We start from the raw sequence: 26491 nt of genomic DNA on the forward strand, positions 1-26491 counted from the left end.
AAAGCAAAGGAAGATATTAGCTTTTAAAGAAAAGGACTACAACAAACGGCTGGTAGGAACTACACGACATTCCTCCCGTGTTAGTGACATCACCAACCCTAAAATGTACATAAACCCCGCCCCCGGGAACACACAGTCCATGTTGAGAAGAGGAAGAGTTGTTGTATAAGAGTACATTTGTGAGTCAGCTCAAACTTTAGCATCCATCTTTTCACATGCAATAGAAAGTCACTCTGTGTGCATCTCACAACAGTTCCTATACGAGCATTTTATAGATTACCATGACAGAATATCCTAATTGAAGATAGTTAACTCCACATCATAAACATAAATGAATCAACTAACCATTCAGAGACTTGTTGTCACTTGTTGTTCTACATGTTGTCACTTCTTCTTGAGTCTCTCCATCTTTGTCTGACTCCGTTTTAACATTAAAGACAGAACAGTTTCTGTCATTTTAGTGTGTCTGCGTGAGGTAATAGCAGCTGCTAACACAAACCAGCTCTTGAAACCCCGCCCTCTGCAGCACCTCATTTGCATTTAAAGGGCCAGGCACAAAACGTTGCGTTTTTGCAAACCCTCAAAAAGTGACAACTTTAACATGCTATATAAAAATATCTGTGGGGTATTTTGTGCTAAAACTTCACACAGACACTCTGGGGACATCAGAGATTTATTTTACATCTTGTGAAAAGGGCATTTCACCACCCCTTTAAAAACCTTGAGATCAATGCCAAAATGCTTATTTCTGTATAAGATTGTGCCTTCATATAAAGGTCTTGACAATAAAGTAACTTTATGGTGGCAACTTTGGAAAAAGTAAATACCGTAATCAGTCACTAAATAATTCCAATACTGCCATTTCTGTTATAGTTTTGAATGATTTTTATTATAGTAAACACAAAGGATGAGAAGGTGTGTCCAACTTTTGAATGGAACTGTATTTTGAAATACATGTATTTATCTATAAAAAAAAATCTATCTTATTGCTTTTGAACAAATTGATACGTGAAACGACTGCAAAACTGACATATTTTTCCAATTAAAAAAGAAGTGTATTCCAATAAGCAATTTTCTGACAAAAAATATCATTGCTTACCTCCTCTGCTTCCTGTTTAGGAGATGCTTTAAAGGAGCCTTTGGATGTTAGTGTCTGTATAAACAAAGAAAATAACAACTTTTGATTAGAGATTATTTTTAAAAGAAGATTTTACTTGTCCTAACTGTAAACTGGCAGTTTTGCGGTAATAACTTTCCTTTCTGCAATCTTTAAATTGCACGTCTGCACTGGGTTGTTCAATTTCCTTTCCGGATAATGAAGGCTCCTAAGGTAGACATAAATAACAGCATTAATGAACGTAAATTTACCTCTTTGTCTGTCTCAGGAAGCAGAGCAACAAAGTTGTCTGGGAAAACTCCCTCTCTGCCGTTGATCTCTCCTCTCCACCAGCCCGGCTCTCCTGTTCCCTAAAACATCAAAACCATCAACCACTCTGAACATAATTGGCCTATTTCATGAAATACTACACAACAGTTTCTAAATAATATGTCTTAAAAGCTTAAATACACATTATGAATGGAAAATGTAGATATATCCCTTGCCACTAGATGGTGGTCATGTATAAAACATTTTTCCAGCTTTGATCTGCTTCCTGCTCAAGGCCTTTGACAAACAATAGGTGAATGTGTGAAACGCTCTCCATGCGTCTTAACTTAAATAAAGCGAACACATCCTCGGGTTTCTGACAGAACAGAAGTCATTAGTATGATATACAACAGCTACATTCTTATATAAAATTTCAAAGTGTCAGCAGATAGCATCAAACACACACACTGGGGAATAAACTACAAAACGCTTAGTCTCTGATAACTGTAGAATGATTTCACATCAGAATCCCCACCTGAGAGCTCTGTAATAGCAAAAATTGCATTATAGGTCAAACAGGTTTAGACTATTTTCATATTTGTGTGAACTTTTCCTTTAAATCATTAACAAGAGTGATTCCCATGCATAAGAGATCAATATTCTTCACAATTACAGTGTATGATATGTAATTCTAACATGTACCATTGAATATACTTTTCTGGCATAGTTTGCACAAATCTAACCTAACTCACACACCAGACTAAAATACAGTACATGATATAGAATAACTAGTCTAAATGAAGCGATCAGAATTAACTGGTTTGAACGCCTTTGCAAAAGGTGGAGCCCTTCTGCCCAAACAGGTTTACACTTCCATGATAGCTTAACACTAAAAGTAAAGGTGCTTATTCCCTTTTTATTTACCCACGTTCCTAATGTTGATGCGTTGCATTAACAATGCTCCTTGATTATGTGTCGTTTATTTAGAGATCCCTGTAGTTGAGAAGACATCTCATCTGTCCGTTACATACCTTACTCAGTACGTGGATGATGTCACCCTCCTTTAAATCCAACTCATCTTGGTTAGTTGCTTCATAGGAGAAAGTGGCCTTGCAGTATTCTTTTACTACAGAAAGACAAGAAAAAGAAAAAAAGAAAATACCCATGACATGAGTTACAATGATTTGTCTTATGTACCTACAGCAGGCCCTTTACTAAAAACTGGTGTTGTAAAAAGCTGTGGAGTGCCTGAAGTCCCACATTGCCAAGTTTTTTGTTCTGATTGTGTTGTACAGATATCATTTAATGTTTAACGTAATTGCAGCGCATATAGAAATAGAAACTTCACCCAAAGGGATCTATAATAGCTGGTGAAAGCTGTCTGTTAGCATTCCTACTTCCCCTTGAGATCTGATGGTGTTTGGATAAGAAAATGCACTTCCGAACTCATTATATATTCGTAAAGCATTGGCACTTAAAAAAAAAAAACAGATAGGTACTGTGTGCCAATCTATAATTTGAGCTTCTGATTCCCAAGAGGAGGAAAACTCATGTCAACTAAGTTATTATCACAGTCGGATTCAGGCATTCATGTCTGGTCCATTTCCATAAATCTCCTATCATTATTTTGATTATCATATACAGCTTTATGTCAACCTTCCCATGAACTCACCTTTTCCTTTGCTCTCTGCCTCTTTTTCTCCTTTAGGGGGTTCAGGAGAGCTCAAAGGGGTGGGTTTTGTGGCAGATGGTAATGATGGAATTGGCTAAAATGAAGCAGAACCACACATGGATTTACTGACACGGCAGCCACACAAACACATGCAGTTGCACACTGGAACGTACAGACTGAGACAGATCAGCCATGCCTGGATGAAAGGAATGCTGGGTAAACAACAACCACTGTTGCCTGTTACATATGTACAGAGCAAATGGGAAAGCATGCCATATTTAGTCTCGAATTTTGCAGTGCACCTGCGCAAGGACACAAACCCAATGTTTTTTAGTGAGTAAGCAAATAGCGAATAAGAAACCTACAGGCAGGGCTGTAGTACTCGAGTCCGGTCTTGGACTTTGTCTTGGACTCGACAAAGGTGGTCTTGACTACAGCCCTACCTACAGGTATTTAGTAAAACCTCTGACCCTTACATCACATGATAGTGTGTGTTATAAATGAGCTCTGAGCTCTTGATAATAGACGTAATAGAAGACTTAACAAATCTGAATGACATAATGGGATGCAAAATGTGATCAAAAAGGGAAAGAGGAAGTATTGGTTAAATGCATTAATGCTGTAAACAGACCTAAATGACTTAAAAATAACATGGAAGGTCATTTGTGGCGCATTTAACAACTTAAATATGATGTACACTACCGTTCAAAAGTTTGAGATCAGTACGATTTAAAAAAAAAAGATGAATACTTGTAGTTAGCAATGATGTAATAATTTGATCAAAAGTGACAGAAATATTTTATAACATTATGAATGTCTAAAATATTTCAAATAAATGCAGTTCCTTTGAACTTTCAATTCAGCAAATAATCCAGAAAAAAGTATCATTATTTAAAATATTATACATTACAACTGTTTTCAACATAATCCAAATAAATGTTTCTTGAGCAGCATGAGAATGATTTCTGAAGGATCATGTGACACTGAAGACCGGAGTAATGATGCTGAAAAATCAGCTTTGCCATCACATGTATAAATTATATTTTAAACATTTTACATTCCAATATTTCAACATATTGCAGCATTATTGTTTTTATTTTTTAAACATATAAATGTAGCCTGGGTGTGCATAAGAGAGTTCTTTCAAAAATATTTTATCTTCTGAATAGAATTACTCCTAAGTGAAACCGAAAATTCAGCGAGAAATGTAACTAATTGTTATTTATATTAGGGGTTTCAAAACTTTTTAATGCAAAGGACCCTCAAATATAAAGGCAACTATACATATTCATTTATATAGATCTACTTATGTGTGTGGAAAAATAGAAAGCATGATATTATGAAGAAAACATTGTATACAAAAAACACATACACAAAAATCAAATAACTATTTGAACACATTACTAAAATATTATCTGGAAAATACTTCGCATCTTGTTTTCTACAAAACATTATTTTTATACTCAATATCAGAATATGAGAGAAACATTTTCAATATTTATTTTATTATTATTATTATTATGGATGAGTGCAAATTTTATTTCTATACATTTTTATACATTTAAATTTCTACTTTTGTGGTCCCAAAAAAAGAAAGAAGGACATGTGACATTAGAACAATACCAGGGTGAGTAAATGATGAAATTTTCATTTTAGGGTTAACTATTCCTTTAACAAAATGCACTTTTCACTTCTAGAAACTAAAAAAAAAGTGTATTGCATTCCAGTTATTTGCAGACAAAAGGCCAGACAGGGATATTCCGCTCTCAGTTTGAGCTGTGCAGAGCACAAACGATAATAAGAGAACTAGTGCATGCCAGAATGCTTCAAAAATCAGCCACCCTAAATAATGAAGTCCAAAAATAGAGGCATTTTGCCTAAAAAGGAAGGTCTCACCATGAGACTGTCTGCCTATATGTAATGTCTTGAGCAATCACTGGAAAAACTTGTATAGCAGTTAGACATGCAATTACCCTTCAACGCTCCATTGCTTATGGCTATGGGAATGGGCAGAACACATTTTCATACATGCCAAGACAATGATATAATTTCATATGGCACTATTTTGTGGAAATTAAGCAGTATGTCAAGTTAGCATTATTTAGTCAATGGATTTCCACTCTACCGGTAATCCATTATTATATAACAAAGGCACTGCCATCTTGCTGTACTACAACCTGTGATGTTTTCTTGCCTGAGATAAACGGATACACTCATTTGAAAGACAGACAATGAAGGACAGATAGTAAAGATAAAGACTGTAAAGCCACAGAGCAAAAGAAGAAAAAAGGGAGGCCACGATCGCATTGCTCCTGGATATAAAAAATTGGGTTTTACTCTATTTTGATGGTCCCTTTAACACATTCCGCTGACTAAGTAACATTGCACAGACATGTCTACTAACTCTCATTGAGTGTTGGTAGAGTATTAGTAGACTGGTAGGTTTAGGGTTAGAATAAGTTGACATGTACTTGCAAAGTTACTTAGTCAGTAGTAGGGATGCTCATATTGACCGTTTAACCGTTAACCGAAAGTAAACATTTTGACCGATTAATACTACCAGTTTAAAAGTAAAAAAATAAATATATATTTTTAGCTTTTTTTTGTTGTTTGTTTGCTGGATGGTTAAATTTTTATTTGTTTATAGCCTATAGGCTATTTGTTAACTCACGGGGTGCGTCGGCACACGTATGGAAGTAAAATAATGCCAAATGTTTTTGAAACAAAAAGCCTGTTGAATTGCACTACTTGAAAAAAATATGCATTGCATTAACCATGCTTGCATTTTAATGCATTGTATTTTAGGACTTGCATTTTTTTATTGCCTCAAATTCAACATGGTTGAATATTTAAGCTGTGAATATTTCAATTCAAAACATTTCAAACACATTTTCATTATTAAAAATTCAATAATCCATATTCACCTTTCATATTTCAATTCCAAAATATTCAAACGGTTTAAAAATACAACCTTTAATATTCAACAGGGAATTTTCAGTCCATTTTATTTCGCTTTAAAAATTCCTTTCCCTTAAATTCAGTGGTTAAAATTCAACAGTAAATTCATCATTGACATCCAGGAACTGCAGGAAAAGCAGTAGACTACCGAGCATAATCTCCACCTGCTGTTATTAGGCCTCACCAGCAGGGGGCGCAAGCGCGTGTTGTTGACGAAGACGAGAGCAACAGTTCATTCATAAAAACCCGTTTATAGAAATGTAAGTGTATTTGTGATTATTACGAGTGCTGTTTTTACAGCTGAGATTATAATGTTATTCCCCCGATGCTGATGTACAGATCAAATGTTACATTTGAAGTAGACATATATTTCTCTTGGTTGTTTAGTTGCCTTAACATTATATCACTGCGATGCGCTGCAGTAGCCTAGTGTTTCCCTCAATACTTCAGGGTTGCTGGACATATAAAACGCTCAACGTAGCGTGGACTAGTAGATATAAAAGACCAAACTCGCACTTTAGGCTGTAAGTAGGCCTACTATGTGGTTACGGGCAGCAGACGGACTCAGAATCATATGAATTTAACGCGCAAAGTTTCACGCAGTTTGTTTGTGTGTGTGTTTTGCTAATACAATAATAAATCATAAATCAGATGTGTACAGTAACATTACGATGTCCAGCTATCAAAAATATAGTGGCCTAGGTCTACATTGGGTTTCATTTGTCGTTTAATGAGATCTATTATGTTTTCAGTGCCGAGAATTTTCCTATGGAATTTTCAGATGAATAGATCCGTCTAGGCCTGTCGCGATAGTCGATAAATCGATTAATCGCACGATAAAAAAAATGACCTCGATAATTTTTCTAGCCGCGATAATTTAATTTGCATAGCCTACTTGTTTTTTATCCGCGACTGAATGACAACTCTCGTTTCCTTAGCGTAGGAGAAGTGAACCCTCTTGTCAGTTGCATTGTCTTTTTGTGTGGGGAGGCGGCGCTTGTCAGTCACATGGACTTTGTGTGGGAAGGCGGGAGTGCTTGAGGCGACTGCCGAGTAGAGCGAAAAGACGAGACGGGTTCAAAGCCAAACGCGACAGCTGCAGTGTGGGAACACTTCGGATTTAAACCGAATGACCGTGGTGAACCACTTAACCTGAGCGAGCCGGTATGTCGCATTTGTTGTAAAACAGTATCGACTAAAACCCAGTGTTGTGCATGAACGCATTCAATGAACGACGTTCATATTTTCGCCGAACGCTGAACTGAACGAATCACTTTTCATACAATGAACGTGAACGAGAGATTTTTCGAGAGAACTCATCTGATTTTTTGTACATAGCATAGCCTATTTGTTAGGATTTTAGTAGCCTATCATAATGATTAGGCTAATAAATGCACGCACAATTATCCGTGAACTTGATTTTTGAACAAATGCCTTTCAACTTGTGTGTTTAAAATTCAGAATTAAATTAATGTGCAGAAATTTGTACAAATAGAGAGTAGGCTATGTAGGCCTACTATACTGTTGTAGCCATTAAAAAAAAAGCGCGTTTCATATTTGTTAAAATATTATAATGTTATTTTATTTTTCCATTTATGTTGATTTATGAAAAGTGAACAGCACGACCGAGATAGGATGCGCAATATGAGACATGGAGCGGGTCAGACATGATTTTGACCGTTGAAGTTGAAGTTGTTATAGAAAGCCTTAAAGTGAATTTTGTTTTGTATAAAGTGAATTTAGTTTTGTATAAATTGTATCTTAATTTTAATCAATTTTTCATCAACCAATTGCCTGTATATTTAATGAATAGGCCGACGAAACAAATGTAACGGAGGCGCCCGCGCGCTATTGCACGTGAACTAGAGCACATCCTAACTTAACGAAACTCAGTGTATGCCTCACACAGACATGACAAATACACCAAATACACAAAGCTTGAAATGTCTTTAAACGAAATAATTCAAAAAGAAAAAAGAAAAAGGCTACTCTCTGATTATGTAATCCATTATTAGGCTTATTTATGTGCATTTCTCTCTATAAGCGCGTTCACACGGAGATGGCGATCGTCAACTTCATCTTTGCAGCCGAGTCGACACTTTTAGAGAAAACACTTGTTTATTAATAAAAATCAATACACGCGTCACCGGATTTACAGATGCACGCACACATATTATTTCGAAATAACGAGATATAGTGTTGAAATAACATTATGTAGCAACATTGAAAATGACAGATGCGTATTCAAATTAATAAATTGTGATTCTCTAGAATACTTCATTAAAGGGTCTGAAAAGACAAGACATTTTGGTGGCTCCCCGTAGAACCCAGCCCCCCAACATTCCAACACACACACACACACACACACAGAGACATGTAATGTGACACCCCCACCTCAGACAGAGGAAAGGACTGTGACCATAGTCACTCTTAAATGTAATAAATATATCCCCTTTTGTGTTAAGATGTGTTTATAAACCATAGGAAAGCATATATATATGTCCTAGTGTAACATTAATCGAACTTTAAATGTCTATACTAATGCATAATAATATACCTTTGTATTCCTATTAATGTTAATATGATGTGTTTCGTATCTTTGTAATTCTCTAAATCTAACGGAGTCGAATTCCGATAGCAGAATGCAGTAACGTACATTGTTTTACACATTTCATATTTCTGGGGCCGAAAGTTTTAAGTCAAACGCTTTGGTAATCCGAGCAAGAGGGATGTTCCCAGCGGACAAAGGAACATTCTCCCGCTCTTGAATCACTGAAGGTGATTGGACAATCCACCAGAAGGCGGCGTTACCCATACATTCCTTAAAACCCAAACGCTCTCCCTTCTGATCTCTCTCTCGCGTCCTGCCTTCGTCTACTCATCATGTGAAATCTTCGGACCTGAACTCCTTCAGGAGTTCCCTCCTTTTATTTGTTTTATCTCAGTCTTTTGTTTCATTTTCAAATTCTCCTTTGTCGAACGAACGAAGCCTGAATTCCTTCAGCAACTTCACTTGCAACCAGCTTTCGAAGCTCCCGCGGAAACGTGCTCTGGCAACGAGCACGCGCCCTGCTTTCGGAGCTTCACGGAGAACGCGCCTCAGTCCGAGAACACGCGCAGGCTGGACACAGCTCGTGCACGCAAACGAACCTTTTGCAAGTATCAAGCTCTACGAGTTTTAATGTTTTAAGGTGTTTGATTGATGTCTCTCTCAAAGGTCTGTGATGTTTGCTGTTCTATGGTCACACGTGACCATTCTCTCTCTCTCTCTCATCCTCTCTTTATCTCTCTCTCTCTGTCCCGCAATCAAATCGAGCGCGGGCCCCAGAGCGCCCCTCCCCAACTCTCTATAACTCTCCTTCTCTCATCAGCTGTTACCTGTTTTTGTCTTGTCTGTTTAATGTAAGTAACTGTACATAGACGTATAAAACCTATAATCACTATGTGTAATCCGTTATACTCTGTAGTTTGCATTTATTAAAACAATATATTCAACTGTTTCTGTGAAAGGCTCGTAAAAATACAAACGTCAATGAGATCAGATCAGCGCTACCGCGCTCCCTGTGTACTACATTAGGTAGTTTTAATTTTATGAACACCAGAAATATTAATGTTCACGGCCAGAAGGTTGGTGTTTCTTGGAGTTTATGAGAAAGGATAACTTTGTTGAGAAATTAATCACTTAATCTAACGGTTGGTCGCGGGACGAACAACGATTTGATAATTACATTAATTTCCATTAAAGATTATCTCATAATCGAAGTTAAGTAAGATTATTGATATATGAATGAGGAATTATAATTCGTTGTGATTGATTATTCATGTATTCATATAATCCACTTTCAATTTCGATAATTTAATGTAAAGTAATATGCAGAATATTAATCATATTCATGATTAGTTATTAAAATTCCCTATAGATCATTTGAGCTAATTCATACGGACCAAGAGTCCGAGGCATAAGGTCTACATTATTTGGTGGAGAATGCGGGCAATCTCAAACTTTGTGTTTTACGAGCAAATCAGTTTCGTCTATATTGTGTATTAATGTAATGCGCGCGCTCCAGCGAGACGCGCGCTCACTGAAGGACTGTTAGAAGGCACGAAGCCGACCTCAGTCAAAGCAAATTGACCCTGCTAGATATGTTTAACATTTTCAGCCCCTGTTAATTGCTAAAATAAACTTCGATGTATTATATTAATATTGTGTCGGTAAAGAGAACAGAATCTCTGTACATGTCTCGGACTGTACATTCTTAATATTGTGTTACCCACGCGCGCGCTCCAGCGAGAGTCCACGCGGTTCAGTGAGGAAACGCGCGCGCCCAAATGCGAACCCACGCGCGCTCACTGAAGAACTGACTGGCGCCGAGCCAGCTCAGCATATTAACAGACGCTGGAAGTGACAATACCGGTAAATGTCCTAGAGAAAAGAATCTCTGTTCAGCCTGTAATTAATATTGCTTTAGCCCGCTTGAAATCAAACGAGTTTCTTTGATCACGCGGTAGATTGGAACAGAGCGAGTCTCCTCCGTTTCGATAATAGGCCTAATAATAATATTAGATCGTTAAAATAACGATAACTCCTGGTCGAAAATTGGATTAGCTACCCATTTTGTAAACCTAAGACATTTTTAAATCATAAGTGCTATTGTGGTTAAATGTTTACGGGAACCCAACAACAGATGATAATTCCTGTTTTCCACATTTGAGTAATAAAGTGCAGTGAAGAAGTCCTGACACGTTCTCTCTTGTGCAGTATAGCACCCGAAGATCTGTAGAGATCTTGTTTCCTTTGTGATTTTATTGCAAGAAAATCAGCACGTGACTGAGCTGAACGCTCTGAGCTCTTTAGAGTCAAATTTAAAATTGGTTGTAATTCCGCGGACTAAACACCAGAGGTCCTTTTAGGTGTTCAAGTCTCAAAATACGCGCCCCAACGACGTCACCCTGCGTGAGCACCGCCTCCCACTGACGTCAGCCTGCATGAGCGCGACTATGCCATCTCGTGGCCGTTTCAGATAATGCTCTCATACTGCTAAATTCAAGTGTTCTATGATGAATAGTGAATTAGCTTATGTCTAAATTCTCAATAATTATTGGCATTTCCAGCTTTGCTCGTGCGAATATTATTTTGTGTTAGACAATTTTCCTGCTTGTGACTGGTACATTTACTTTGAGTTTGGTTCAAACAAGAGGTGAATTAAAACTTAAATTAAATCCCAGCCCAGCCATTGAGAGCCCATAGAGGGAAGTCCGCCACCCAGTGGCCGCCTCCCGCTAAAGCGGTTCATTCAACTCGCTTCTCTGTTTCCAATTCTGTGTGAATTGCTTTATTTCTGTTTTCTCGTCTGATTATTTTATAATAATTACTGATACTTTAATGCATCTAAGTTATTATTCGATATCATTCTGAGTTCTCAATTCCCTCACACGCTTATCTAAATTCGAGTTAAATCAGATTTAAATTTTGGATTTAAATCTTGTTTGGCTGGCAGCCACTGTCATCCACTAGAAGGAAACAGCGCCACCGCGTGGCCTTGTGGATACTAAGTCGGTGCCACTCTTTTTCCCCTTTCACTCTTTTGAAGTGTGTACTTATTTCATCTTTCCCTTCTGATTATTTCATAGTAATTACTGATGCTTTAATGTCATCTGGATTATTATAAAATATCACTCTGATTTTTACATTTCTGCACAGGCTTATTTAAATTTGAATCTAAAACCAGTTTGAATTTAATTTGAATGAGTTTGTCTGTCCAACCAGGTTGACCACTGAAAAGAGATACGCCCCCTTGTGGGACAAACCCACTACTGCGGCCTGTCTCTTCTTCTGGGGTCATCCTGTCTTTCCATTATTTTATTTTATAAATAATTTTTTTTTTTTTCTCAAAAAAAAAAAAAAAAAAATTATTATTAAATTTTTTTTTATTCCTAATTTTCTTATCTCTTTTAGGTTAGGTTATTCTGATAATCACCAACATTATCATAATTCCCTTTTTTGTTTTATCATTATTTCAAAGCCTTTGCCTTTATTTCTACATACATAATTACTAAACTTGGTTTAAACAAGAAAGCCTTAATTGACTTTAACTTTCACCTGTTTACCCCTTTTTGTGTGTTTATGTGTAGTTCTCCCTAGGGCGCTGTGGTGATTTGACGGTCATCTCTGGTTGGTTTCCAGCGAGCGGGGTCACCTGGCCGTCACGACCGACACCGGCCGTGCGTGAGTCTCGGACTCTTCTGTCTCTTACCATTGGGGCGGCACGCAACTGCTACATCAGCAATTTAGCACTCCAAGGGTAAAGTCAACCACGCCAGCTGACACACAAGGCAATTTCGGGACAAGTACCTGAACCAGGGCCTGCTGCAGGGGCCGGGTTCCAGGGAAAACCCAATTTTGTCGTGCTGTCTGGCAGTTGACACCTTGGTGTTGCCAGGTTGTGTTTAAGGTCGCAAGTTGTTTGAGAAGGTCGCACCGTGGTACACAGAGTAACAGAGGGCCCGGGTCCACTGTGGTCGAGTGTTTGGGACCGTCAAGAAGGTTGACCGCGCCGCCGGCTCCCTCCTGAGTGACCTCATTTCACCCCAGGCAGACTAAATAAGGTAAAACCCATACACTTAGTATAAGCCACAGAATATTAGATATTCCCCGGTCATTTAAGTGTTTGGCCCCTATCCTTTTCTCCAAGCCTCACCATCTTCCTAGGTTTTCTACCCCGATAGCCCCCACTCACCTGTAGGCCCTATCGTAAACTCTGGCAGTGGTAATAGGCTTAGGCCTCCTTATTCTCTCTGACACATACCGTGTTACTATTGTTTGATTTTATTTCACTTTGATCTGTTCTATCCTTTGTTCTGTTGTGATTTGTTTCTTTCATTTCACCTAGAAACAGTAACCTGAGAGAGCCATCAAGGAAACTAAGTAGTGGAGTGACCACCAGCAGCCGGGGCCACCACGTGACCCGCCAGGCTACTGCTCGTCACAACCCCTAGTGCAGGTCCTCAGACGACCCAAGTTAATTGGCTCCGTGAACTGTCTAACTGTTGGCATCAGTTAGCCCCAAAATTCTCATAAACGGCATAGCCGTATGATCATAGCTCGTCAACCTTAAAACGAACTTGCATTGGTCTCTTTTTGTGTGTGTGTTCTGTGTTCTCTCTCGCCTACAGTGTGCCAAGGTCACGGCCGTCCAGTATGGCTGCCCAGTGGGACGAACTCGAGTTGTGGTTGAGAGCCATGACGACCGACTTCCTGCCCGGAGACGCCGCTGACACAGAGCCCCGGAGCCGGGAACAGCTGGACACCGACCTGGTCGAACTGATGACCCACGATCCGACACAGAGCTACAGCTACAAGGACTGGGCCAAAATCGTCGGAAGCCTCGCACACAAACTCGTCGCCCAGGCACGGCTCAGCGAAAGGAGCCACATCAACCTGGAGCAGGAAGCAGCAGCGCTAAAGCTTCAAGCAGAGGAGGCCCGGAGGAACCAGGCCCACACCCAAAGTCATCTTGACCAGCTTCTTCTCCAGACCGAGAAAGAGGACGCCACAGATCCAGAGCTACAGAAAGAAGTAGAAAGACTTCGAAAGGCCCTGCAAGATCTTCGCCTCGACACAGACCAAAGAGAACAGTCGGAGAAAGAAACCCGTAAAGAACTCGACGAAAGACTCCAACAAAGTGACGCTCTCCTCGAGAGAGCAAAGACTGAACTAAGAGACAAAAACGCTAAAGCCACAGCCTGTGAAAAACACTTACAGGTGGCCAGAGCTGAAATCCATGAGCTTACTCTGCAGAGACATGATCTCAGAGACGAACTTGACATTGTTCACAGAGAACTGAGACATTCTTACAGACTTAATAGTGACCGGGTAGGGGAAACACACACCACAAAGTTTCCCCTGACCAGCTGGTACGCACCTTTCAGCCAACAACCCAGGGCTGAAAAGGGGGGGCGAAAGCCCATTGTTCCAGACATCACCAGCCAGCCAACAAAAACCCCTGTCAGCAGAAAGGGGGGGGCCCTCACAGAGAACACTCACCGCTAATCGCGGCACGGCTCCCAAAGCTGACGGGGGCGGAGCTGAAACGGGTCAGAATCCCCTCCAGACGGATTGGGCCCCCAGCCACAGCCCTTCCCCCACAGACTTTGACAAGTTGGCCAGAAACATCCCCACGTTCACTCCAAACCTTGCAGGAGGCCATGATGTACATGCTTACCTTCAAGACATTGACTTTCACCTGCAAACTGTCGCCAACGTGACAGCTTGGGACAAGTTTTACCTGCTCAGAATTACGTCTAGCCGTGACGTGCGCAGCTTCCTAGACCGTCAACCAGAGACTGTCAAAAGGGACTACCAGCAGCTGCGACAAGCTTTGATCCGTGAATTCTCCGATCCAGAGTCAGATCAGGGGTTCATCGCCGCCATGGACATCAAACAGGCCCGACCTGAACACCCACAGACCTACTACGGCCGACTCCGACACGCCTACTTCGGAGCACGAAACATGCCCGGTATGGAAGAAGATGTCAACTTCAGGACGCTGTTCCTCCGAAATCTGCATCCCACAGTGAGTCATCACTTAGGCGTTCTGGCCTGTCCACGTAGCATGTCCACTCAACAGCTACGTGACTTGGTCCACAAAGCTTACACCAAGCAAAAGACTATTTCAAAAAAGACTGTAAAAGACCCCACAATCGACTCTGTCTCTGAGCACTGCTCAGAGCTAGACACAGAGGGTGCCCAACAGCACCACAGTCACAGACTTTACCACAGAGAGTCAAGACCGTTCCAAGCCAGCAAAGGGCAGCACAACCGTGACGGTGCTCATCCAAAGCATCGGAGCGAGCGCTCTAAGAGGTTCTGGGACCAGCATCACCCGCCGTCCAGAACTCCAAGCCCAGAAAGCCGGCCCTGGAACCCCTCTCGACATGCTACTGGTAAGCCCAAGCCTCATCGCACACCAGAAAAACACAGTGCAGCCACGTCGGAGACAGCAGAGATCGTGAGGATGCTGAAAGAGTTTCTTCACAAGAAACATCGCAAGAGAGACAAGGACGAACCAGACATCTTATGTCTAAGCATAAGAACTGAAACCAACACCCTGTCTGACTGCCATCTGCCTGAGCCAAGCACCACGAACACTGCTCGTCCCCCACAGACTACGGGGCTAGCTGTCACACCACAAAGTGACAGCTCCACTCCAGCACCACAGCTGACAGCTGCACACCCTACACGAAACAGCACAACACATCACACCTGGGACCAACATCACAAAGTCCCAGGAAGTGCTGTTCCGGCTAGCTGCCCCCGCAGCAAGCCACACGCCCCTCCCGGGGACAACCCACCAGACATTGTTATCAAATCGCAACCCATGAACTTTGCTGTTACATCACCAAATAGCAGCTCCACTCACTCACTCATTGTTGCATCACAAACTGACAACACCTACCATTCACTCCGGCTGACAACAACAGCCCCGGTGCCACAGTTTCTGGGAAACCTCCTTGAAAGGGGGGTGACCAGGAAACCCTACCTAGCCTGCACTTTGGAGAAGGAAGTGAAACTTGAAGCCTTGATAGACACAGGAGCAGACCTCACTGTGATCTCATCTCAACTTTTCAAAAGACTCAAAGTCGAAGCTAAGAGACAGAATCGAACTTTTGAATCCCACACTTGTGAGCTAAATGTGCATTCATACAGCCAAAATAGCATCCGGCTCGAACAGCTAACTCTAATCCACCTGTCAATAGGTTTTATGTCGCTGACTCACCCTGTGTACGTTTCACCAATGAACACTCATCCACTCATCATTGGCAAAGACCTGCTGGATCGTTTCGAGCCCTTACTGGACTTCAAAAAGCGAACTCTTTGGGCTCAAGTGCCAGAACCTCTCCCCATCCAGTCACACAGGCCACCCGAGCCAGACTGTCAGATCACAGAGGTCACGAGACTTTCCACAGAGCCAGACTGCCAAGTCACACAGTTCATGGGAACTCCCACAGCCAGTCACAACGACACAGACTTAGCAACAGGTCAAGTTTCAAGTTCGCTACCCTGCACCTTCCAGCCCACAAAAGACTTTAACAAATGCTGCGCCAAGGTCAAGACTGACCTGCAGCCACATGACCAAACTCATGCCCGCGCCAAGCCTGGCGCACTAAACGGAAAGCGGTGGTCACACCCGACCCACCCACCCGCCCTCACAGTTGCAGCGACTACACACTGCATAAGACTTTTACAGGCTACACGGCCTAACACTGTCCCGCTTACGCGGGCTCCGCTGTCTGCAACACCCAACATAGCGGACATGCGGGCTTCTGACACCACAACAAAGACTTTGCGTTGCCACCACTTATACCCCTCCTGCCACCCTTGCACGCCGTCTAAACTCACTGACAGCCAGTGCCTCAAACCGCTGCATGACATGCACACGCTGCATGCAGACAACATTACGGGTTCTGCACCTGTTGACATCACAGCGCAAAAGCTTGTGGTGAACAGTTGCAAAAGGGGGATCATGCCAATGTTTATCTATGATGCATCATGTGCGGCACAACACAGCACCAGAGTCACTGACGAGACATTGAAGCAAGCGACAGGCTGGCAGAAAGATGTGACAAAACATGGGCCAAGGCGAGCTAAACCTAGCTGCCACCCACAAAGCAAAAGAACTGCCCTGTCCAACCAAAGACAACCCTCGTTTGCCTCTTCCTTCCCTTTCTCTCTCTCTCTCCCTGTCATCTGTACCAGGTTGCTGCTGTGGGTCGTCATGCTGTGCTGTCAGCCATCCAGAGGACAGCTGCCACCGAGAGAACAACTGAGACTCCTGATCACCGACTGCGGAACCTACACTCAGCCAGTGTATGGTCGACTCATCCAGTCCCGCCCGGTCTACAGAGCACACTACCCCAGCACCGCAGCCCCATACATCTGGGCAAGTGCCCAACGGACAGAGGACTCCCTCCCGCATGCCAAGGCCAAGGTCGAACACCTGCTCAACCAACTTGAGAAAGTGACTGTCACGCAATCAGGACTCCTAAGCACCAACCACCGATCCGAACGGTTCCTGGGAGCGTTGCTCGGAGCCGTAGCTGCCGCCAGAACTCTGTTTAACATTGGTATGTCCAGTGTCAACGCAGCGAACCAGACTGTGAACCCAATGAAACCGCTGTTTAATATCTTCCAGAAAGACTTTGCCCAGACTCCGCTGTTTACAGCACTAACGACAGACATGCTGTGGGAGGTTAGCTCCTCCACTGACAGCCTAGCCACAGGTGCAATCCCACCGTACCTGAAACTCTTAAGCCTTGTGCGAACTGTGCTGGCTTCCAGCATCACCACGCCAGCTGACCCTCTACAAACACACCTTGCTTACTCTCTGGGTTGCGCCACCCCACTTCACGTCAACCCCGAGCAGAGAAAAGTGGGTTTTCTCCTAAACCTACCCATCATCGAGTCAAACCGAGCCTACAGGCTCAAAGACATTGTTAACATCGGGTCCTGGAAAAGCAGGACCCAGTTCAAGATATGCACTCCAGACGTGGTGGCCTACCACGACAGCGACACCCTGCTGGGCCCGGCCCCAAACCTGCACAGGTGCACCTTGACCAAAGACATTCACTATCTCTGCCCTAGCAAGCCTTTCCCCAGAGACAACACTGAAGGAACCTGCGAGTTGCAACCTCTGGTCAGCCACCCACGCTGCCCTGCTGAAGCTAAGCCTCGCACACAAGTCACAGAAACACAAGCAAAGATTGTAGGTGAACGATGGCTGGCTAACACACCTGCGCACACAGCCACTGTCACTCACGAACAGCATGATACAACCAGCCGTGTCAACCTGCTCAGCCAGAGTATGCCGACTCAAGTACCGACAGGTGCCATCTCACACCTTGGTAACCTGTCATGGTACCATCTTCCGAGCAAAGAGTACCAGACAGCACTGGAACTCCCATCCTTTAAGAACTACAACGTCACCTTAGATCCAGAAGGAGATCTCTGGTTTGAGAAAAGGGGGTCCCAACTCACGAACATTGCTCCTGGCAACACAGCCCTCCAAGCATGGGCAACCGCCAAGCCTGAATACCTCACCTGTGTCCAAACCTGGACCGCAGCTGCTACTGTTGGATCTTTCCAAGGTCACCGACCACGCACCGACACTCGTCTTGGCCTTCACCCTGTGCCAGACTCAACGAGATGTGAACATCCACAGCCAAGCTCACAAAGCCGCGTCGGCGGTTTCTTACAGAACCCCACACCATCGACCACCTCAACCCCATGTGAGCTGAGCCAACAGCCTTGAAACCACCTGTCATCCATTGTGCTAAGTTGTTGTTCGATGAAGTCCATCCCCTGACTTAATCGAACAAAAAGGGGGAATATGTAGCAACATTGAAAATGACAGATGCGTATTCAAATTAATAAATTGTGATTCTCTAGAATACTTCATTAAAGGGTCTGAAAAGACAAGACATTTTGGTGGCTCCCCGTAGAACCCAGCCCCCCAACATTCCAACACACACACACACACACACACAGAGACATGTAATGTGACACCCCCACCTCAGACAGAGGAAAGGACTGTGACCATAGTCACTCTTAAATGTAATAAATATATCCCCTTTTGTGTTAAGATGTGTTTATAAACCATAGGAAAGCATATATATATGTCCTAGTGTAACATTAATCGAACTTTAAATGTCTATACTAATGCATAATAATATACCTTTGTATTCCTATTAATGTTAATATGATGTGTTTCGTATCTTTGTAATTCTCTAAATCTAACGGAGTCGAATTCCGATAGCAGAATGCAGTAACGTACATTGTTTTACACATTTCATATTTCTGGGGCCGAAAGTTTTAAGTCAAACGCTTTGGTAATCCGAGCAAGAGGGATGTTCCCAGCGGACAAAGGAACATTCTCCCGCTCTTGAATCACTGAAGGTGATTGGACAATCCACCAGAAGGCGGCGTTACCCATACATTCCTTAAAACCCAAACGCTCTCCCTTCTGATCTCTCTCTCGCGTCCTGCCTTCGTCTACTCATCATGTGAAATCTTCGGACCTGAACTCCTTCAGGAGTTCCCTCCTTTTATTTGTTTTATCTCAGTCTTTTGTTTCATTTTCAAATTCTCCTTTGTCGAACGAACGAAGCCTGAATTCCTTCAGCAACTTCACTTGCAACCAGCTTTCGAAGCTCCCGCGGAAACGTGCTCTGGCAACGAGCACGCGCCCTGCTTTCGAAGCTTCACGGAGAACGCGCCTCAGTCCGAGAACACGCGCAGGCTGGACACAGCTCGTGCACGCAAACGAACCTTTTGCAAGTATCAAGCTCTACGAGTTTTAATGTTTTAAGGTGTTTGATTGATGTCTCTCTCAAAGGTCTGTGATGTTTGCTGTTCTATGGTCACACGTGACCATTCTCTCTCTCTCTCTCATCCTCTCTTTATCTCTCTCTCTCTGTCCCGCAATCAAATCGAGCGCGGGCCCCAGAGCGCCCCTCCCCAACTCTCTATAACTCTCCTTCTCTCATCAGCTGTTACCTGTTTTTGTCTTGTCTGTTTAATGTAAGTAACTGTACATAGACGTATAAAACCTATAATCACTATGTGTAATCCGTTATACTCTGTAGTTTGCATTTATTAAAACAATATATTCAACTGTTTCTGTGAAAGGCTCGTAAAAATACAAACGTCAATGAGATCAGATCAGCGCTACCGCGCTCCCTGTGTACTACATTAGGTAGTTTTAATTTTATGAACACCAGAAATATTAATGTTCACGGCCAGAAGGTTGGTGTTTCTTGGAGTTTATGAGAAAGGATAACTTTGTTGAGAAATTAATCACTTAATCTAACGGTTGGTCGCGGGACGAACAACGATTTGATAATTACATTAATTTCCATTAAAGATTATCTCATAATCGAAGTTAAGTAAGATTATTGATATATGAATGAGGAATTATAATTCGTTGTGATTGATTATTCATGTATTCATATAATCCACTTTCAATTTCGATAATTTAATGTAAAGTAATATGCAGAATATTAATCATATTCATGATTAGTTATTAAAATTCCCTATAGATCATTTGAGCTAATTCATACGGACCAAGAGTCCGAGGCATAAGGTCTACATTTATTATTAATAATAGCCTACATCTTTGTTAAAAGAATTTAACAAATGAACGTAAACTAGTTCATTTTTAGATATGTGAACTTAGTTCATAAAAAAAAAAAAAAGAACTATGAGCATGAACTAGTTCATTATCATCTGTGTGTGAACTGAACTTTGAGCTAGTTCTTTTTAAGTATGAACTGGCACAACACTGCCGGTAACACAGTAAACATGCACCTGCACATATGAAAATGGTCTCAGATCGACAATATTATCGTTTATCGCGATAATTTCTTGGACAATTTATCGTCCAGCAAAATTTGTTATCGTGACAGGCCTAGATCCGTCTAATTTACATGTACTTTAATGGTCGAGTGGTAGAACTTTAGCCATGAGGGTCAGAAGTTCTGGGTTCGAATCCGCACTCGTATAGTTTTTTTTCCTCATCAAAACCGATTATGTTTATCAGTGGTTGTATATCAAGCTGGGACACTTTGTGTGCAGTTTGTTTTGTGATTTCACCGGAACGAGAGTCTACGCAACTGATTGAAGCGCGTCTGAGTGAAGAGTGTTCGCGAGCCACATACTCTATCCGCACCACTGATCGCAGTGGCAATGAGCACTTGATTTCATACACATTTCAGCGCTAGATCGCCTCTTGTTTAACAAACGAACTAAATGAATGCTCTGCTGGTTAACTGGAGTTGTTTTATTTCGGCTGTTTGTACATCCGTGCTGCGAGGTGGGGACAATATCTACCCTGGCAGAAAGTGGTGGGACATATCCTATACTTGCATAAAGTTGGCTTGACATTGGACTTTCGCACATTTAGGGACCGTCTCTAAAATTACATTCAACATTACACACGTTTCTAACTTCAATAGCAAACTTCAACTTATCAAAAATATAAAAGGTGTGCATGTGTATCATGCCTGACCTACCAGTTTTCTGTAAGTCATTCTCTCCCAATGCTATTGAAGTTAGAAACGTGTGTACCAATGTCGTGTGTAACTTTAGAGACGGTCCCTAAATGTGCGAATGTCTAATGCATAGACTGTAAAAAAATGGTCTAATGTCAAGCCAACTTTATGCCATATCACAGGGAAACTTGGCGTGATACCTTGCGGGTTAAGTTCATCTTTAGTCTGCTGCCCGTAGCCATATAGTACCTATACAGCCTTCTCAATAAAGTGCGAGTTTGCTCTTTTATATCACTATTAGTCCATTAAGCTATACGTTAAGCGTTTTATATGTCCAGCAACCCTGAAGTATTGAGGGAAACACTAGGCTACTGCAGCGCATCGCAGTGATATAATGTTAAGGCAACTAAACAACCAAGAGAAATATATGTCTACTTCAAATGTAACATTTGATCTGTACATCAGCATCGGGGGAATAACATTATAATCTCAGCTGTAAAAACAGCACTCGTAATAATCACAAATACACTTACATTTCTATAAACGGGTTTTTATGAATAAACTGTTGCTCTCGTCTTCGTCAACAACACGCGCTTGCGCCCCCTGCTGGTGAGGCCGAATAACAGCAGGTGGAGATTATGCTCGGTAGTCTACTGCTTTTCCTGCAGTTCCTGGATGTCAATGATGAATTTACTGTCGAATTTTAACCACTGAATTTGAGGAAGCGAATTTTTAAAGCGAAATAAAATGGACTGAAAATTCCCTGTTGAATATTAAAGGTTGTATTTTTAAACCGTTTGAATATTTTGGAATTGAAATATGAAAGGTGAATATGGATTATTGAATTTTTAATAATGAAAATGTGTTTGAAATGTTTTGAATTGAAATATTCACAGCTTAAATATTCAACCATGTTGAATTTGAGGCAATAAAAAAATGCAAGTCCTAAAATACAATGCATTAAAATGCAAGCATGGTTAATGCAATGCATATTTTTTTCAAGTAGTGCAATTCAACAGGCTTTTTGTTTCAAAAACATTTGGCATTATTTTACTTCCATACACACGCAACCGCACACGCCTAAAGACATATTTCGCTGAGCAAGCTAAATGAAGCAAGCGAAAAGAACTGTGGGACCATTTCGACAGAAAGGGCGACAAAGTTACTTGCAAAATATGCTACGCGGTATTAAAATAAAGCAGTAGTGCAAGTACAATGCAATAGCCCATCACTTGCGAAGCAAACATCCACATGCAAATGAAAGGCGCTTTCCGAAGTTGGCCACTCTAGCGATACGTTATCTCTGTATTCCCGGGACATCTGTGCCATCGGAGACCCAGGCTTACCCCACATCATGTAGACATGTTACTTTTTTTTAAATAAGAACTAGACAAGCTGTAGATTGAGGTAGGCCTGCTATTTTTATTTGACAAAAAAACAGTCTGATGGGGAAAAAAACCCATTAAGCTTTTTTTTTTCAAAGCTTCAACCTGATTCAGTGTTTTCTTCTTGTCATCTTAATTTGTTAATTATTTAAGTTTTAAAATATATATTTAGTGTAGGCCTATTTTAGTTTTTTTATATATATTATTTCATTCGGTTTTCCTCTGTTGTCACTGTCAGAAATGCTGCAGGTGCGTGATGATGTGGATCCAGGTTCTGTTGTTGATCTGTTATGCTGCTGTTTGATCATTTTTTTATTTTATAAAACCGGGTCACAGACACTCGTTAATTTTATTTTTATTTAATGCCAATTCAATATTATAATCTTATCAGTTAACGGTTAATAATCGGATAAAGAGCGGCGGTTGTCGGTCGGGAAAATTAACCGAAATGAGCATCCCTAGTCAGTAGTATGTCTGTTGGAGGAGCATCACAATAAAGAGTCAGCAGATATACAGTCAACTAATACTCAATACTAACGGGAGTTAGCTGACATGCAGTTGCAAAGTTACTTATAGTCTACAGAATGTTAAAGGGACCATCAAAGTGTTACCAAAAATTACCAAAGAACAAGTGCGGCTGAAACGGAGAACAGTACAGCTTAGCTTCCAGATACACATTCAGACACAAAGTCCCACCTCCTCAAGATTTATACTTGGATATACAATGTTGACAAAATGACTGTCAGAAATTAAAATGAACCACAACCATTATAAACACCCATATGTCATTCCACAACATACATACATAGATCAAAGCTTGTGCAAACCACAAAATAATTTCTTATCATGACTCCGCGTTTAACAGTCAGGACTCCATACGTTGAACAATCCAAAACTAGTAACAAGCAGAAAAATCAAAGACCAGAATCGAGACTATAATAATCTTCATTACTCTAACAGAGCCAATACTGCAATATGGAGACAGCCCTGCTACAAAAGCTATAACAAAACATTAGTTTTTTTCTTTCAAATGGTTACATTTATCGTCTTTGCTGTATAGTTTTCGATTAGAGTGGAAATCCATTTACTAGCCAAAATAATGCTAACTTGACATTTCCATTTTGATCGTGAAAAAAATCGCTGCAATTATTGGCATCGGAAAAGGTCCTGCAGTTTACAGGAAGGAAATGCTTTGTCAGGCGCAGAACAACACTTACTTTTTCTTTCTTTTCCTCGTTTACAGGTCCTCTTTGGGAGACTCTCAGTTTTACAGAGCCCTCTTTGAATATGTCGCCAAAGCCAATGCCTATAATCTTCTTCGGTTGGGCCATGACCCCGTTGCCTGGGTGAGGGGAAGTGGGGCTAGTTGGTCCATCCGTGTTATCTGTGAACACACACCTCTGCATGAGTACTGCCACAACAAGCATTACAAAGTTCTGATCACTTGTGAAGTAAACATTGATAAAATAACTGAAATTATTTAAAGGATGAGTTCACAAAAATTGAGACATCAGAACTGAAAATGAACGAATTGTTCTTATGAGTCTGAACTTTTCAATGAACTGATCTGTTCAAGACTGTAAAACTAACCTGAACCAGTTCAGACGGACTGTTCGGTCAGTTGCTCATATGAAGCTTTTGTATTAAATCAGAAAACTTGGAATACAATACACAAGTATGAACTACTTGTATTATGATGCTTCAGCATACTTTAAGTTTGAATCCCTGTGTCCATTCATTGTAATTGAGTGGTAAAGAACAACCCGTACAATTAGAATTTATTTTTTGGGGTTGCACAGAAGAAAGAAAATCATATGGATTTGTATTAACTTAATTTAGTAAGTAAATTATGACATTTTTACTGTACACCAAAGGTGCACAAAGTAAAAAAAAAAATCTTCATTTGGCTCATGTTGAGATCACAGGACCATTCGAATAGTACCCAGTTTATATTTTTAATCCCCCTATTATCTGTTTTAGAATAAACTATGCAACCTGTAAGAAGGAATTTTCACTAAACAGCTAAATTTGGTTGAATATTATAGTAATTTAAGGCTTTTCGACTTCATATATTGTAAAATGTAATTTATTCCTGTGATCCAAAGGAATAAATTATTTGTTTTACTCCATTACTCCAGTCTTCAGTGTCACACCAGAAATCATTCTAATATGCTGATTTGGTGCTCAAGAAAAAAAAAAACTTTGATGAATATAAAGCTAAAAAAAAACAGCATTTGTTTGAAATACAACATTATAAATGTCTTAACTGTCACTTTTGATCTATTTATTGCATCCTTGCTGAATAAAAGTATTACTTAAAAAAAAAAAAATTAACCCCATTGAACAGTCAAACTTTCAGACCTCCACACACACACACACACACACACACACACACACACACACACACACACACACACACACACACACACACACACACACACACACACACACACACACACACACACACACACACACACACACACACACACACACACACACACACACACACACACACACACACACACACACACACACACACACACACACACACACACACACACACACACACACACACACACACACACACACACACACACACACACACACACACACACACACACACACACACACACACACACACACACACGTTTGAGTGTTTTCTTGTAGGGACATGTCCTCCCTGAGAATGCATCACAGGATTAACTGAGCGGTACCTTGCTCCTCTGTAACGTCGCTGGTCTCTGTGTCTTCAGTGGAGTCAACTTCTTTGACAAAATTTGAAGGAAAAAGTCCAGACTTCCCATTCATGCTTCCGCTCCACCAGCCCTCCTCAACCTAAAAATCACTCACAGTCAGCACTGATACAGGAACTGTCAAACACTCAGTTTCAACTGGTTTCACTTTAGGACCCAGATTTTACATTGAACATCAAGTGACAAACCAACACATCAGCAAAATTGTTTAAAGCACAATTTGTTCAATTCCTCAATTGAAATTTATTATTATCACCCTGCAAAGTCCCAAAAATTTATAAAATGATTACGAAGTCTCTTGAACTGTGTAGTCGGGCTTAAAGTACAATGTATAAAAAACCTGAAAATAAAACAAAGATAACTTTATAATCAATTGACTTTATTAATCAGTCAAAGCTTTCTATCTTCTTTTTATTCAAATACAGCAATAACCAGATGCCTTTGTCCACATTAGGGATTTCCTGGAATGTCATAAGTTATATTACTTCTGTAATATATAATAATTCTTACAAGGCAAATTATTACAATAGTAATATGTATTATTTTGTTTAATATTTCTATTTAGCAACAATAATAACCATAATAATATTTATTAGTCATTAATATAAAAGCACAAAGTGTTGGACCAAATTGTGCAGTCCTACAAACAAGCACAACAATTCGGGTATTTATATATACAGTATGTATGTATGCATGTATGCATGTATGTGTATGCATGCCATGTATCTATGTATATATATAGCACAGAGTGTGTGTGTGTGTGTGTGTGTGTGTGTGTGTGTGTGTGTGTGTGTGGTCAAAAGTTTTGCTCCAGTGTTCAGTGTCACATGATCCTTCAGAAATCATTCTAATATGCTGATTTGATACTTAGTTATTATCAATGTTGGAAACCGTTGTGCTGCTTAATATTTTTTTGGAACCTGTGATGCTTTTTTCAGGATTAATTGAAGAATAAAAAGTTAAAAAGAAAAGCATTTATTCAAAATAGAAATATTTTGTACATAATAAATCTTTACTATCACTTCTCATCAATTTAATACATACTTGCTGAATACAATTTTTTAATTTCTTTCAAAAAAATAAAGAAAATTGTTTTACTGACCCCAAGCTTTTTAACGGTAGTCGATATTGTTGCAAAAGATTTCTATTTTAAATAAATGCTGTTCTTTCTTAACTTTTTAATCATCAAAGAATCGTGAAAAAAGTATCACAGGTTATAAAAAAAATTAAGCAGCACAACTGTTTCCAACATTGATAATACATCACTGAAGACTGGAGTAATGTATATTATATTATTATTATTTTTTATTAG

The 26491-nt window shown here is 40.6% G+C and overlaps 1 protein-coding gene across 2 annotated transcripts in view; it reads right to left on the minus strand.

The window, feature by feature from the left end:
• cd2ap (CD2-associated protein) overlaps positions 1–26491 on the minus strand; it is a 66553-nt gene that overhangs the window by 21388 nt on the left and 18674 nt on the right. The window contains exons 5-10 of one of the 2 annotated variants that reach the window (XM_079639635.1): positions 25141–25261; positions 23644–23810; positions 3039–3132; positions 2398–2492; positions 1257–1325; positions 1100–1153 (exon numbers count right to left, since the gene is read on the minus strand). In XM_079639635.1, coding sequence (XP_079495761.1) covers positions 1100–1153; positions 1257–1325; positions 2398–2492; positions 3039–3132; positions 23644–23810; positions 25141–25261 — 600 coding nt within the window. Of the gene's footprint in view, positions 1–1099; positions 1154–1256; positions 1326–1368; positions 1468–2397; positions 2493–3038; positions 3133–23643; positions 23811–25140; positions 25262–26491 lie in introns of both variants that reach the window. The other variant, XM_079639634.1, reaches the window with a different exon arrangement.

Source organism: Phoxinus phoxinus (genome assembly GCF_949152265.1).
Source record: "Phoxinus phoxinus genome assembly, chromosome: 16".
Classification (NCBI taxonomy): domain Eukaryota; kingdom Metazoa; phylum Chordata; class Actinopteri; order Cypriniformes; family Leuciscidae; genus Phoxinus; species Phoxinus phoxinus.